The 14,013-nt window shown below is 52.5% G+C and overlaps 1 protein-coding gene across 2 annotated transcripts in view; it reads right to left on the bottom strand.

Annotated features, from left to right (window-relative positions):
- NOL4L (nucleolar protein 4 like) overlaps positions 1-14,013 on the bottom strand; it is a 66,844-nt gene that overhangs the window by 39,364 nt on the left and 13,467 nt on the right. For both annotated transcript variants that reach the window (XM_030008700.2, XM_030008701.2), the window contains exons 2-4: positions 9,079-9,234; positions 5,209-5,320; positions 559-668 (exon numbers count right to left, since the gene is read on the bottom strand). In XM_030008700.2, coding sequence (XP_029864560.1) covers positions 559-668; positions 5,209-5,320; positions 9,079-9,234 — 378 coding nt within the window. The remainder of the gene's footprint in view (positions 1-558; positions 669-5,208; positions 5,321-9,078; positions 9,235-14,013) is intronic.

Raw genomic sequence — 14,013 nt, 5'->3', positions numbered from 1 at the left:
CAGTGGCTTAACAGTCTCATCAAACAACTGAGCCTTCTCCCACTTTGACACGAGAGCGGAGTGGCTGCAGTTGAACTTCCTCAAGTTGCCAACCACTTTAAGAGAGCACCGGAGCAACTGAAGCAAGGTCTGGGTTTCAGACCCCGTCTGCTAAAGCTCCCAGGCAATTAGGAGGGGGTAAAGAAACAAATCCCTATTTGCCGTATTCATTTTTAAGACAATTTCTTAGAAGAATTGTGCATCTAAAGAACAAGCAGACTGTTCTAAGGAATAAACTGCATCAACTCCATCTCCACTCCTCTGCACTGACACAATTCTGAAGTAGCCCTATTTGCTTTCTCTGAGCCAGAAGATCAGAGGCACATTGCCCTCCCAACTTTCATGCACCAACACTCGCTGTACTTGGTCAGAGCCTGACCCGCCTGGACAAACCAGCCATTTCCAAAAGCATCCTCCAAAAATCAATGTGCCAAGCACCAGTCACTCCCTTCACCCATTCAGCACGGGCAGAAACCCGCTCTGCACCTCGCACTGCCCTGCGCCCGGAGTGTGACTCACCTGTTCCTGTGAATTCATTACCCGGAGCTTCATTTGCTTCAGATAAGTAGAGGTGAGGGGCATGTTGTAGTCAATGATCCCAGAAACCAAAGAGGAAGGTGGTTCACTCTCTGAAGAACAGAGGAAAAACTTTATTTAGATACAGGGATGTGGAAGCACAAACCTACGATGTGTTCTCACAATCGTTAAACATATGTATTTAGAAGCACTTCAAATCCCTAGTGAGAGCTGGTGCCTGCTGAGCTAAGGTTCCTATAAGAACACGACCCCACCAAGAACATAATTACAGAACAGATGTTGTTTTGCAAAAAAAATAGCATTGCTGTCACCTGTGGAAAAGACTACACATAATATATAATTTTTCAGTCTACCAAACTAGAATGTAGCAGAGGAAGAAACCAAGTCTTGCCGATGCCTCAGAAGCACTTCTATGCAAATGGGATTTATGCAGAGGTTGACGAACAAGAATATATTTGCAGCTTGCTTTAGCATTGCAAAGTCTTGCCAATTTTGCTGGGATTCCCTCAGGTAGGAGTTAACATTAAGGCAACTTATTAAGTATCTCTATCTGGTGATGAAGACTATTTTTAACACCCTCATTAAAACACAAACTTAATTTTAAAGATCTTTAATTTAAATTGTTCCTGTTGATTCCTCTGGCTGCATCATATCGAGCTCCAGAGATCAGTCTAGATTCAGACCACTCCTGCAGATCGTTCTGTCTAGCTAGACCAGAAGAGTCCCCATAAAGCAAATTCTCAATGATTTTGTCAGCTCTGCCATCAGCACTGTGAAGCTTGCAAGCTCTCCACATAGGACACGAAGACGGATAGAATTATCTATTCTAACACTGAATTTACAGGCTCGTGCAATGGGTTTGTTCAAGAGGAAAGTTGCCGTTTCCCACAGGGATGGCTGCTGGCTAAAAGGAAGATTTCTTTGCCCTCAGCACAGGCAGATGCAAGTGTGGAGAATTAATCCGGCCTTCCAGCACACTCTGAAGGATGTGTGGTGTCCATTGGAAAGGGAGCTTAAGCAACAATGGATGGGGAAGAAGGATTTCCAGGAGCTGAAGGTGAATCGATGGTGGGAGGTTTCCATTCCTGTCTCTGAATCTCCCTGGCTGGCTTGCATTTTCTGGGGTCACTGGTTTCACAGGCACCTCTGACACAGCCCCTTGAAAAAGAGCCTTCACAAAATGTTTTACAGCACCTTAGAAAACCCATCAACCCAAACACAATGGGCCTGTTTTTCAGAAATGCTGAATATCCAAAAAATCCCAGTGAAACTCAGCAGACCTGAAGATGCTTCACACCTCTGGAAATACCAGATCTATCATGTCTGATTAAGAAGTGACCTGACCCAAAAACTGTCTGTAACTGACTTAAACATCACATAGGTTTTTGCAAATCTTCTGTACCAAGACGCTAACTGCGGCCATGGAAATACAATGCTTTTCTTCCAGGTCCATCTAATTCATCCTTGGGCAGCTGAAGCTGCCTGTGGATGCAGGAAAGGGTAGCCAGAGCTACTCAGGCCACCAGCTCGCTCAAATATGGAAGTGCAAAGCTTTTAGGAACCTTGTAAACTAATTGCTCCCTTCTTTTCTCATGGCTGTATGTCAGTGGTCTCTATCATGCTTCGAACTACAGATTAATTAAGAGCACTTTTACATCTCTATACATTAAGCACCCAAAATAACCCATTATTCTACTGTGCAAGGAAGCTACTTTGTGATGAAAAGATGGTAAAATCCCAGTGCAAGGGGTGCTTGTCGCAGTCTGGTTCTGCGGTGAAAGGGGAAACAGCTCACAGGAACAAAATCCGACACCTACCCAGGCTGGCTGGGGTCATCAATATTTGAGTCTTTAAGAAGAGTTTAGGAAAGCATTTGCCGAGAGTAGCAAAGACAGAGCTGCTCCTTCCTTGAAGCACAGGCATGGACGAGGTGAGCCTTTCAGACCTCTGAAGATGGTACATTGCCCTCCCGCCATCCGATACTTAATAGTTCAGTGCTGCAGAAGTGAATGAGGCTCACAGAAGCACCTCAGCATCCTCACATGGGGAGGAAGCAGGAGGTGGGTGATCTTTGGTGCTTAGATTCTGCCTGAAACCATCCTGATGTAAATCTGGAATAATCCCATTAGCAGCCACAAATTTACTGTGAATTTGTGCCACTGCAACAGATAAGAGCTTGAGCCTAAGAAACCAAAACCTTTTTCTTTCTTAAGCTAATTGGAAAAGAAAGAAAACCTTTGTTTTAAAAGGCCTGGGGGACTCCACAGGAACAATCCTCATATCTTACGTCACAAGAGGGGGCTACTGGAATCCTTTAGCTCATTTTTCAAAAAGCTATCTATATCACATGCCCCGTGTGTTGGACATACAGATGGAACAGGCAGAATCGTTTAAAGTAAAATGGTTTCAATCCTAATTCCATATTTGTATAACTCTACTGGAATTAGTCCTAACTTAATAACAGTGTAAAGAGATCACAGTGAAGTCCAGTGATGTTCAAAGTTTCCCATGAGCAAGACAATTTGCTTTTATGAATTATGTGGGTGCCCTGCAGGGTTTGATGACAGATATGTTTAATTAAGGATTTTTGTGATCACAAATGAAACATGTTGAGATTTGTTTAATGGACAAAAGAAGTACAAAGAGATGGGAATGACTCAAATTTGTTATCTTACTGAGTTAAACTTTACCTATAGATGCTTGTATGTGTGTATGCATGGGCATACACCTAGGTAATTCTTCTATGACCCCAGTGTTTTTTTAGGTGATTTACTCCTGATAAATTCCTGAATTAGTGAAATCAGACACTCCTCCCCAGTAAAAGTTACCTTATCTAATCTACTCTATGCATTTTCACAGGTACTTAGTCACTATTTAGGTACTATTCACAGCAGAAAGGCACTTCTGTCCCTCCATTCCTGGTGGGTAAGAAGCAGGACTTTTTATGTGAGGGATCCTTTGTTTTCCTGTTTTATTTACTTTTAAGAGAACTGCTAAGGGGGAAAGCTTTATGAAAATAATTGATATTCATTTATAAATTTGTTCAGGACAGCCAGATCTCAGCCCTGATCATGGTTTCCACAGCTAGGACCGCTCTGGGGAGGATACTCAGCACCTGCTCTTCTCTGAGCTGCTTCTGAGCTGGGATGGCTGCCCTGTCTCTGGGAGAGGCATGGGAGACAGGGGGATGCTGGGTGGGCAGGAGGGAGCCCCTGAGGGAACAATGACCCTTTTCATCCCTCCTGAAAAGGGATCCCGAGCTCCAGGACAGACAGCTCAGCTAGTGCCAGGCATTTAGAAAAGTGTCCTGGTTTGGGTCAAGCCAACAGGCGACATCCTTGTTGGCCTGACTCATCCCATTGCCCTTCCCATCCACTGAGCCGACTGCTGCAGCCGCAGTGCTTGGAATGTCACCCGTGATGGATGCGGTGCAATCAGTGTAAAGGTCAGGTTTGCTCCCAGTGAGGCCGAAGGCCAAAACTTCTCTTGACCTAATTGGAAAGAGGGATCGGGCCCTTAGCCAGCAGAGTGGGAAGTGCTGTGGTAATGGAGCTTAGGCTATTAAATGTCACATAGGATTATTTGGGAGACTTTCTAAAAAATATAACAAGTACAAAGCATTTCAGTCACTAGCTTTGGATAGCTGGCACACATAATCCACTTAAACGGAACCTCTGGGCTGTCCGTAGCTCCGCTCCTAGCAGTAAACAGTCGGAAATCGGTATTTAATACTAGAAATTTGCTATTGTTGGGTCCTTTGTTCATTTAATTCTACTTCTCTGCTTGATAAGAGCTGCCAAATGAGCCTGTTTGCCTTAACAGTTTTGAAACAGACTAACTCTCTGCAGTTTGCTTAGGTTTTTTTAAAGAGGCAATTTTGTTGGGTGAAACCTCTCAGAGTCAGTTTGATGCTTTGCACTGGATCATGAAAGCAAGTTTGTAATTCAGAAAAAAACACACAAACATCAACTGTAACCATTTACTCTGGAAGAAAACCTGGTCCCATCTTGTGCGCCACTTGTATCTTTTAGGTCTAAGAGCTGCAGATTGGTTCTGTTTACAAAAGAACCTTAATGAGCCAACCACCACAATGGCCACACTAATTGGTTGTATACATAGGCATAATATAACTTTGATTACCAAAATACTTTCCATTATCAAAAATAGGATCATGACATGCATATCTATTAATTACTGCAAATTACTTCTTTATCAGAAACTTCAGTTATTCAGACATACTCAGTGTCTTTCATTACAAAATTAATAGTTTAAAGGAAAAACTTTAGGTCACATTTTTTCAGAAATCGAAGTTTCCACCCACATATGATTTCGGGTTGATTGCAGACGTATCTGCAATATTTCTGACCCACGCTTTGTATGGTTGCACTGTGGAAGCTCAGAAAGCAAGCCAGACTGCTTCTGCTCTCTAAGTTGAAAACAGTGACGGACAAACCAGATTTAAGCAATTCTTTCAACTTGGCTATAAAAGTGCATGAAAAATAATACTGGTTAGGAAAACCGTTAGGTTAAGAAGTATCTCATCGATGGGGCAGTATCCTGACAGCTATCTGTGATACCATGCTGGTACGAAATGCTGTGTCAGCTCTGCTGGCAGAAGTCATCTGCCTTTACCTTTGGGCTCCAGTCCGTTGGAGTTGAAATGCATCCTCTTCTGGCACTCGGTGCAACTCATCAGGAACCTGGTCACAGCTTCTCTCGGGAGAAAAGCATAGGTCTCTGCAATCTGGGAAAACAACAAGACGGCTGTATGTCCTGGGCAAGCGAGAATGACTAGCGGAGAGCTGGGTGGAGGGCGCAGGAGACCATGGGCACCCTCCCACCTCACCTGCTCAGCCTAGACAAGAACATCAACGACTCACAGCAACACACCATTCCCTTCAGCCCAGTCCTGGGATCCTTGTATCCCTCCCTCCGGAGCAACTGTTGATGGAGGAACATTATGGGAGGGTAACTGGTGTGTCAGAGAGGCACCGAGATGTAAATGAACAGACCTTTGGATTCCCTGTGTAGCCATACCTTCCCAGAAACTCCTTTCCATTCCTCCTTGGAGTCTGGGAAGAGCGAAGCTACGAACGTGTAAGAATCAAATGAGAAAGTAAGGTCTCCGTCAGCTCTGTTTGCATTGTTAATTACCATCACACCAGTAACCTGAAGAATCCATTAATCTTTTGTAAGGGCAGGTCACTTTTTCCCACAATGACAATCAATTACTGTTAATAATACTTTGCACTTCTGTGACATATTTTATCTTGGGAATTGAAAACATTTTTACAAACAGTAATGAAGTAAGTCTCCTGAACCTTTGTGCGATATTTGTATTTTACAGATCAGGAAAAGCTATGGATAAATATTTAAAACTCGGATGCTTGAAGTTAAACACTATATCCAGACCTAAGCACCCACAGAAGGTGCCTGGCTATCACAAAGTCCTATTATTCCAATTAATCCCTGCCAGCAGCAATTTTACAGTATTTCTAAAGATCAAGACTAGGTTATTTGGAGAAGGAATGAGGCAATTTTAATGTAGATTTCTTTAAGGCCATAAGAGACCATCAAATTACGGAGTCTGACCTGAGTAGCACAAGTCAGGGAACTTCACCCAGGTCCTCCTGCAGCCCAGTAGCCTGTGGTTTGCCTGAAACATCTTCCAGGAAGACATCTGGTCTTAATTGGAAGGCATTAAGAGGTGGAGAGCCCACCTCTTACTTTAGGGTTGGTTCCTACGGTTAATCACCCATCCTGTTTGGTCTAAGTGACTTGTCCTAGCACGGCGGTTCCCAAACCAGGGGCCGTGACCCCAGCAGGGGTCACAGCACTTACAAGTGGGGTCATAAAGCAGACAGAAATTCAATTGTTTGTGCCAGTCCTCAGGGCTGCGAGCCCGGCAGAAGTGGGGCTCGGAACGGGAAGCAGGGCTGCAACCAGACACCTCGCGAGCAACGGCTGGTGACGGGGGCTGAGCCAGGAGGGCAGCCCAGGACATCCTGATCCCCCTCCTCCGGCCAGTGGGCATCATCCTCCCGCCTTATTTCGTTGACAAAAATTAAAAATACCTAAATTCCAAGCATTTTTCTACCCTACAGGAAAGGGCGATCTTAAGCCTGGAATAAAACAACGTTATAGAAGAAGGGCAATGGGGCAGAGGGCAGAGGGTTTGCTTGATGATGGCTAAAGCAGCCCCATGACCCGACGCTGCGGTGGGAGGGAGAGACATTTATCTCCACTGAGCGGCAGCAGAGCCCGAGGTTTTACATACACGCTAATGCCAGATGGGTGGAAAGTTCAGGCAGGGACCTTGTCCCAGCCCTTCAAATGGAGGATGCAGCACTGCTTGGTCCTCATGGGATTCTCCTTCTATCTACCTACAGCCCCACCGAGCTCCGTTGTGACTGAACGGCTGCCCGGCTCAGCCCTTGCCTCTGTGCGATGTTTATCAACGCACAAGCTCTAGGGACTCCCACAGAAACACTGAAATTAGGGGCCTGAAAATTGCCAGTGGCAAACGTGGTATTGTGGCGCAGGCAGGGAACTGTCCCTTTGTGCTGCCCGTGGGGCTGAGCCCAGTTTCCCTGCCTCTTTTGCTCCAGCAAGCCCACGGTCTCTGCTGCAAATGTTCAGCTAATTTTAGTGATACAGTTGTTATTTCTCAGCTGATTTGATGCTCTGCAGAGCAGACAGCTTCCTTGATGAGTTATCTCCCATCCAAACTCCTTTTCTGATTGCCTCCCTCCGGAGGTCACGGACAAGGGCAAACTCTCCCGTGCCTCTAATCAGAAACGGTGGGGAAAGGGAGAGGGAGAGAAACGGCAGGGCACACCAAAGCCTCCCGAGCTGACCGCCCAGCAGCGTCCCTTTGTGCACCCGAGCCATGGCGCGGGGTGTGCTATGCAGCATTTCACCTTCCGGACCCGGCTGCAAAGGCGCTCCAGGGAGACAGGGCATGAGCGAGGCCAGCCAGCCCAGCCAGCAGCGTCCTGCCAGGTCAGGAGGGGATACACACTGCTAATGTGATGATCTCAGCTCAAGAGGGAGACGGAGGGGTGGAGCGTGAAGCTCTCTGACTGCTGCGAGCAGGCCTGGGAAAACAGACGGATCCAGCCTGCTCCCCCGGGGCTGTGCAGGGCACAGATTAGTCCTCCAGAGAGCTGAATTGAAGGAATTAGGGGAGGGTCGGAGTGGTCTGCCGGGGAAATGAGGGGAAAGTTTTTGAATTGTGGTTGTGCTGGTGGGGCTGCCCCCCCACCCCGACTATAAAGAGGTCACCTGCTCCTGCCCGGGAAGGGTCAGCGTGTGCCCCGGCCCCTGGCCCCTCGCTCTGCCGCAGGGGCAGGAGTCGAGCGTGCAGGGTGCCGAGCGGTGCCACGAGCTGTGAGCACGGAGCCCGGCTCCCCGGAGGGTCCTGTCGCACACGGGGGGCTGCAGGGCACTGGGCTGCCCCTCCGGCACCGCCAGCGCGAACAGCCGTGGATGGATCCAGCGACATACGCAGGCAGGACAGGCAGGACAGACTCCACCCCTCAGCCGGCTCCGGCAGCACACCAAGCCCTGCATAATCTCAAGCATCATCGCAGAGACCAGGGCAGCCCGCACAGACCTCTCCAAGATGATGTATACACCAGAGACACGAGCTGCCAGCCAGCCACTTCTGTCTCTAAGCGACCTGGTCCTTAGGGCTGTGGGATTCAAGGGTGTAGCTTGGTTTTGGACAGTAAATTCAGCTCTTCTTGTAAAAGGAGAGCCCAAATGTTTGCATTGAAGGGCTGTGCAGAGTCAGGAGAAACAGCGAGCTCCCTGGAGAAGCACACTTCAAGCTAAATTATTCCTGACCTAACTAGAGTGGTTTCAGGATGGATAGAGCTGGTTCTCAGCATTCATGGAGCACCTGACGAGACTTAGCTCGGTGCCTGCCTCCATTTTGTAACGGAACAAACCCAGCCACGGGCTGGTGGCGAGAGCATCCACTCAGCTGGGGAAGAGAGGCGGGCTCTGGCCGTGCCCCAGTCCCCCTTTCTGGCTGCTCCTGCCCTTCAAGGCCCACACGAGACATTTCCCTCTGGCTGAGGGAGACAGGGAGGCAGATGGCACAGAGCAGAGCGTGCAGGGGAGTTGGGCAAACATCTCCTTGCCCATCAGTAATACCGAGCATTTCTCTTTTTCTTTTTTCCCCCCAGACATGTACAGTTGCCTTTGTATGATTCGCTTGGTCTCTCCTCTCCCAGCAGCCATACCGTTGTGCTGCCGCTGCAGCCCTGTTTCCCGTCTCCCGAGCACAGCTGCTCTGCCTTTAAACGACTCCTTTCTCACGCCTCCCCGCACAGGCAAACAGGAGTCTCCTTCGCCTCTGCCTCCCGCCAGCGGCTCTGCTTCTACCTGCCCTCCCATCCCCGTCCCCATCCCCGTGGGATGCCCACTCCTACGGCCCCTCTGCCCCCTTCGCTCCCATCCCCTCGCTGCCCGGGGCACGCGAAGGGGGAGTCTCACCGCTCGGTAGGTTTTCTTCTGCCCGGCATGTTTGGGTGCTTTGCCCGGCTCCGATGAGCTCTCCACATGCATCGAGTATATGATGTCAAAGAAATCTTCCACCACAGCCACGCGTTTCAGAGAGATGCCCTCGGGCTCCGACAGTCCATCTGCCCCCTACAACAGTGCAGGCAAGTTGAGTTAGTGTCAGCGATGGGTGACAGGGGTGACGAGATCGGCCCGGGGCTAATGCGGTTGGAGGGGGCAGAGTCATGGTGCTCCAGCCCCGGGCTGCCTTGGGCACGGGGGATGTGGGGGATAAATTAAACAGTGCTCCAGGGAGGATCCTGCTGTAGCCAGGGCAGTGGCGGCTGCTGCTGTTGTGCTGCTTGCTAAAGCTGCCAGTGAAATTGGGCCAGGAACAAAAACAAGGGAAGAGTCCAGAGTGGAGTCACAATCAATCAAGAAATTAAATTCTCACAATTTGGGATGATTTTGCTAGGCAGGGAGCAGGCAGGGGAAGCTGTTTGGACCTGCACATGGTACTAAACCATCCCGGGAAGCCCTACGACATGGGGCACCCTCGCTGGCTGCAGTCCCCATGGATATAGATCAGCCGGCAGGACAAGGTTTCACTGTGATGCCAGGATACGGCCCCTAAAGGAAGGAGACAGAATCGCCCTTCTTCCCTGCACTGACCTTTCCAAGGCACCCTCCCTCTCTCGCATACGCAGAGCAGCTGAGCGCTGGCAGCAGCAGCACAGCTCTTTGTGTGTTAGGATGTGCTGGAGAGCAGGAGGCAGTAATTCTGCCACACGGCAGTGGTGACAGACTGGTGGGAGTGGGAAGTGTGGGGAGCAGTGCTCCTCCAAGCTGACTGGCACCAACGGTGTCAGCTCACACTGGCAGGGTGTGCCGCGGGAAGGGGAGGCAGCCTTTGGTACCCGGCAGCTGCTAACAGTGCTCCGGCACAAAGCACCAGAGCGGGGAGTGCTAATGGGAGGTAGTCGGTGGCTACTGTAATGGCAGGGAGTACCGAAAAAGGGCTAGGCTTCAGGAGGTCGCTTAGCTTGCTCCTCGAAAAAAATGCCATTGTTGCATAGACAGCGGTATGTATACAAATATATATGTTATATATACATATACATACATATACCTCCCTTTGAGGCCTGCTTTCCAAAAAGGTATGCATGGGTGCCATCCAGCTGGTACACACCAGGCTGGTGAGCAGCAACCTGCACATCGAAATGACCTGCAAACTATCTTTTTCACGTGCATTCACACATCTGTGAGTGCGGGCAGAGGCTGGCGGAGGTCTGCATGCAAAGGGAACACCCAATCTCATAACTTCTACTTTTTGCTGTTATTGGTGATTGGGCTCTGTGTATCTTATACGGTCTATAGATTGAATAAATGCTGCTCTTAAGCCACCAGTCAAGGGACTCTCAAAAATCAATCATTTAGAGGGACCGCCTTCTGCTAAAGACTACCCAACATCTTGGGGAAGCAGTCTTTTAATGTAAAGCGCTACCTATTAAAGTTGGCTCCTCACCCCAATTTTGGAACAGAGACTGCCTGTGCTGGGCACAGACTGCAGTGGGATGGGGTCGGTGCGCTCTCCTGGGACACGGGCATGAGGATTTTCCAACACAAACCACCTCTGCCTTCCCCGGGGAGCCCTGAGCCGTGTATAAAGGTGGCTGTAACAAAGAGAATATTGAGAACGAACACAAGGGGCAGGGTGGCAGTGCTGCCGTGGTGGGGGTCGGGAAACTTCGCCCGAGGGAGTGTCTTTGAGGAATATAGATCTAATTTCTTCTGTCACCATTCAGGGAGTTTCACTTTAATCGAGGGCATGGGTATTCCCCTGCCAAGGAGGAGCGGGCATTAGGAGGCTTCCTACTGACCAATAATCCTCAGAGCAGGGTTGACATGAGGATAATTACAGAAACAGGACAAAGGAAAATGCATCAGGAGAAACGCACAGTCAGATGCAACAAGCAGAGCCCTCAAAATTAAGGTTGTAACCAACCCTCTACGCAAATCACTATTTCGAGGGCCATCCCAACCAACTAATACCCTCCTCCCTGCATGGTCAGCAGTTCTCTATTTCCTCCTTGGTTTCAGAATGAATGCAGTTAAGGTAACCTCAGGGTCTGGGCATCGCTACAGCCTCTCTACTCATCCAGCACTGCCTTCCTCTCCACCCCGGCTGGATGCCGGATGCCGGAGCTGCCTCCTCGACATCCCATTCCCTGCAGAGACCCTCCCCTGACTCCTCGCGTCTCTCCAGCCCCTCATCAGCCTTGTGACTTCTTCTCTCCTTGTGATGATTATTTAGCGCTGGAAAGCAGGTGAGATGCAAGCGGTATCAAAGCCACCGGATATAAGACGCTGTATCAAGTCAGTGCTTCTAGGATTACAGAGGTTTATATCTGGCAATATAACCAAACGCTGACCTAGGTTTTAAGAGGACACACGTGCTATAGACTACCTCTCAGAGGGCCCACGCCCCTCTGGTTCCTTCTTCCACACCCAGTATTGCTCAGAGTATTCAAAGGCATGAGTCAGAGCCCATAACATCTCAGAATGGCTTAAAACCCCTTAGGTTTAAAAAGCAATAAAAATTCAGTTGGGAAGAAGGATGGGAATAAGGGATGCTGGTGTTGGAGCTTTATTGGAAGTCACCTGCCCCCAAAATGAGTAAAAGATTTCAGGGGCAAAGCTCAGCCTTGACATTAAGTGCTCAGAAGCGGGCAGCATTTCAGGTGCTGAGGAGGGGAAGTGCCTTTGCCACCTTACGGGCATCCTCTTTTTCCCTACATTTGCCCAGCATTAGTTTCTCTCTCCCCCTTGCCGGTCTCTCCTCCCTTTCCGTCCCCGTGTACCCCGTCCCGCAGGTCTCGCCCCCCTTTCTCCCACCTCCTCCCCACCTTCCCAGCCGTCATTAACGCTCTCTCTCCTCTCCTCCAGGTTTCCCATCAGGTCTCTTTCCTCCCCAGTGTCCTTTGTTTTCCCTATCTCCTCTAGGCCCGCATTTCTTCGCTTGCCTCCTCCTCACGAGCCCTTGCAGCCCCACGTCCCCCTGCCCTCCGCGTCAGCCACCCCCTCCAGCCTCCTGCGCGGCCCCAGCGCCTCGGTCCCCCCCCGCACCTCCTCTGTCCTCCATGTGCCCCTGCTCCATCTCATCACCACCACCCCCGGCGTCCTCGGCTCCCCCACCTCCCGCTCTCCCGCGCAGCCGTCCCGCTGCGCATCGCAACCCGCTCCTGCTCTCAGGCAACCGGGCTCTATTTCTAGCCGAGAGCCGTGCCGGGGGGTGGCCGTTTTGGGCCGGCGTGGCCTCACCGCCCCGTTCCCCCAGGGAGCAGTGGCCATCGTCCCCGAGGCCGGTGAAGAGCAACGGGAGGCGACAGCCATTTCAGGCAGATAAGACGTCCCGGGGTGAGGGAAGAGGATGGGCAACGCGTGGGGACCGGCCATGGCGCTGGCAGCGTTCCCTCGCCGCCCGCCGAGCCCCTGCCCCGGCATCTTTGTTCTCGGCAGCCGCCCTCGCCCTGCCCTCCCTCCCGCCTGCTGCTCCCGCCGCCGAGGGCCACGCTCGACCCCCGTCCCCCGGGGCCCGCTCGCACCGCCCGGTCCGCCGCGGGCTCCCCCTTCCCACCCTCTCCCCTCAGTCCTCCGCAGGCGGCCCCCGCCGCTGCCCGGGGCCGGGCCCTTCGTCCTTCCCCTCAAGGGTGAGGGCGGCCCGGCTCGGCCTGAGGGGACGGGGAGAGGCGGCGGGGCCCGGAGCCGGGCGCGGCCGGCCGGCAGCGCGGCGGTGACATCTGCCGCGGCGGCGGGGAGGGAAGGGAGGGAGGGAGGGGAGGGGAGGGAGGGCGGCCGCCCGGCCCGGGCTGAGGCCCGCCGGCAGGTAGCGGGGTAACCATGGCAACCGGCGGGGCCGCGCACTGCCGGCGGTAATCCGCTCCCCCGGGCCGGGCCGGGCCGGGCCGGGCCCGCCGCCGAGCTCCTCCTCACGCCCGCCCCGGTGCCCCCGCTCCCGTAGGGCCCCACCCGGCCGCTGTCCGGCTACCGGGCAGGCCCCGGCTGCGGGCAGGCCCCCCCCCCGCCACACACACAGTCACACAGGCTACGCCGGGGCCTCAGGCTGCGGGCAGGGCCCCGACACGCCCGGCCCCTGGCTGCGGGCAGCCTGCCGGGCCGCAGGCAGCCTGCCGGAGCCTGGGTGTGGGCAGGCCCCGGGTACGGGGCGGGCTCCTGCCGCCCTTGCCCGCTCCCTGCTTCTCTCCGAGCCCCTCACGGTAGCCCTGCCGTGTCTCCCACACGGACCTGCCCTGCCTCAGAGCCCGACAGCGGCACCCGCACTCGTCCACGGCCAGCCTCCTCCACCTGGCCGGCTCCTTCGGCTCCCGGTGACCCGCTGGGTCTCCACAGGCCCCTGCAGCCGTTCCTCAGCTACCCAGCACGTGTGTGAAAACTGTCATAATCGGAGGGATTCACAGCCAAACTGCAGCGCTGACGAGCAAACCGGGTTTTCGGCGGGGCGGCAGGTCTAAGGCCGGCGGCTGCCACCCGATCCCCTCGGCGGTGACCTCCACCCCGTGCGAAACCAGACTCCCAGCCCAGGGCAGCTCTACAGAAGGGCCAAGGGATGAGCAGCGGGCTCCGTGCTAAGGGCTCCCTGTCCCTGCAAGCCCTTCCCCACCTCGGGCTCTGATCTGGGAGAATCTGGGAGGATTTAATCCGAGCTGCAAGCCAGGGAGCCGGCTCTCCAAAGTCTGAGTGCTCCCAGCTCCTCTTCAGACCCACTGGGTCTGCTGGAGGACGCGGTACCTTCCCCGGGCTGGGGCCAACAGCCTGGAGGGTTCTGGCTCTGCCCTGGCACCGGCTGGTGGGGGGAATCTCTGCCTCCTCCAGCGGGGCTGGCAGCTCTCCTGGGGCCTGCGAAGCTGC

This window comes from Aquila chrysaetos, chromosome 3, assembly GCF_900496995.4.
Source record: "Aquila chrysaetos chrysaetos chromosome 3, bAquChr1.4, whole genome shotgun sequence".
NCBI classification, from domain to species: domain Eukaryota; kingdom Metazoa; phylum Chordata; class Aves; order Accipitriformes; family Accipitridae; genus Aquila; species Aquila chrysaetos.
The sequence above is the reverse complement of the archived record's forward strand: the minus strand, read 5'-3'. Positions and strand labels throughout refer to the sequence as shown.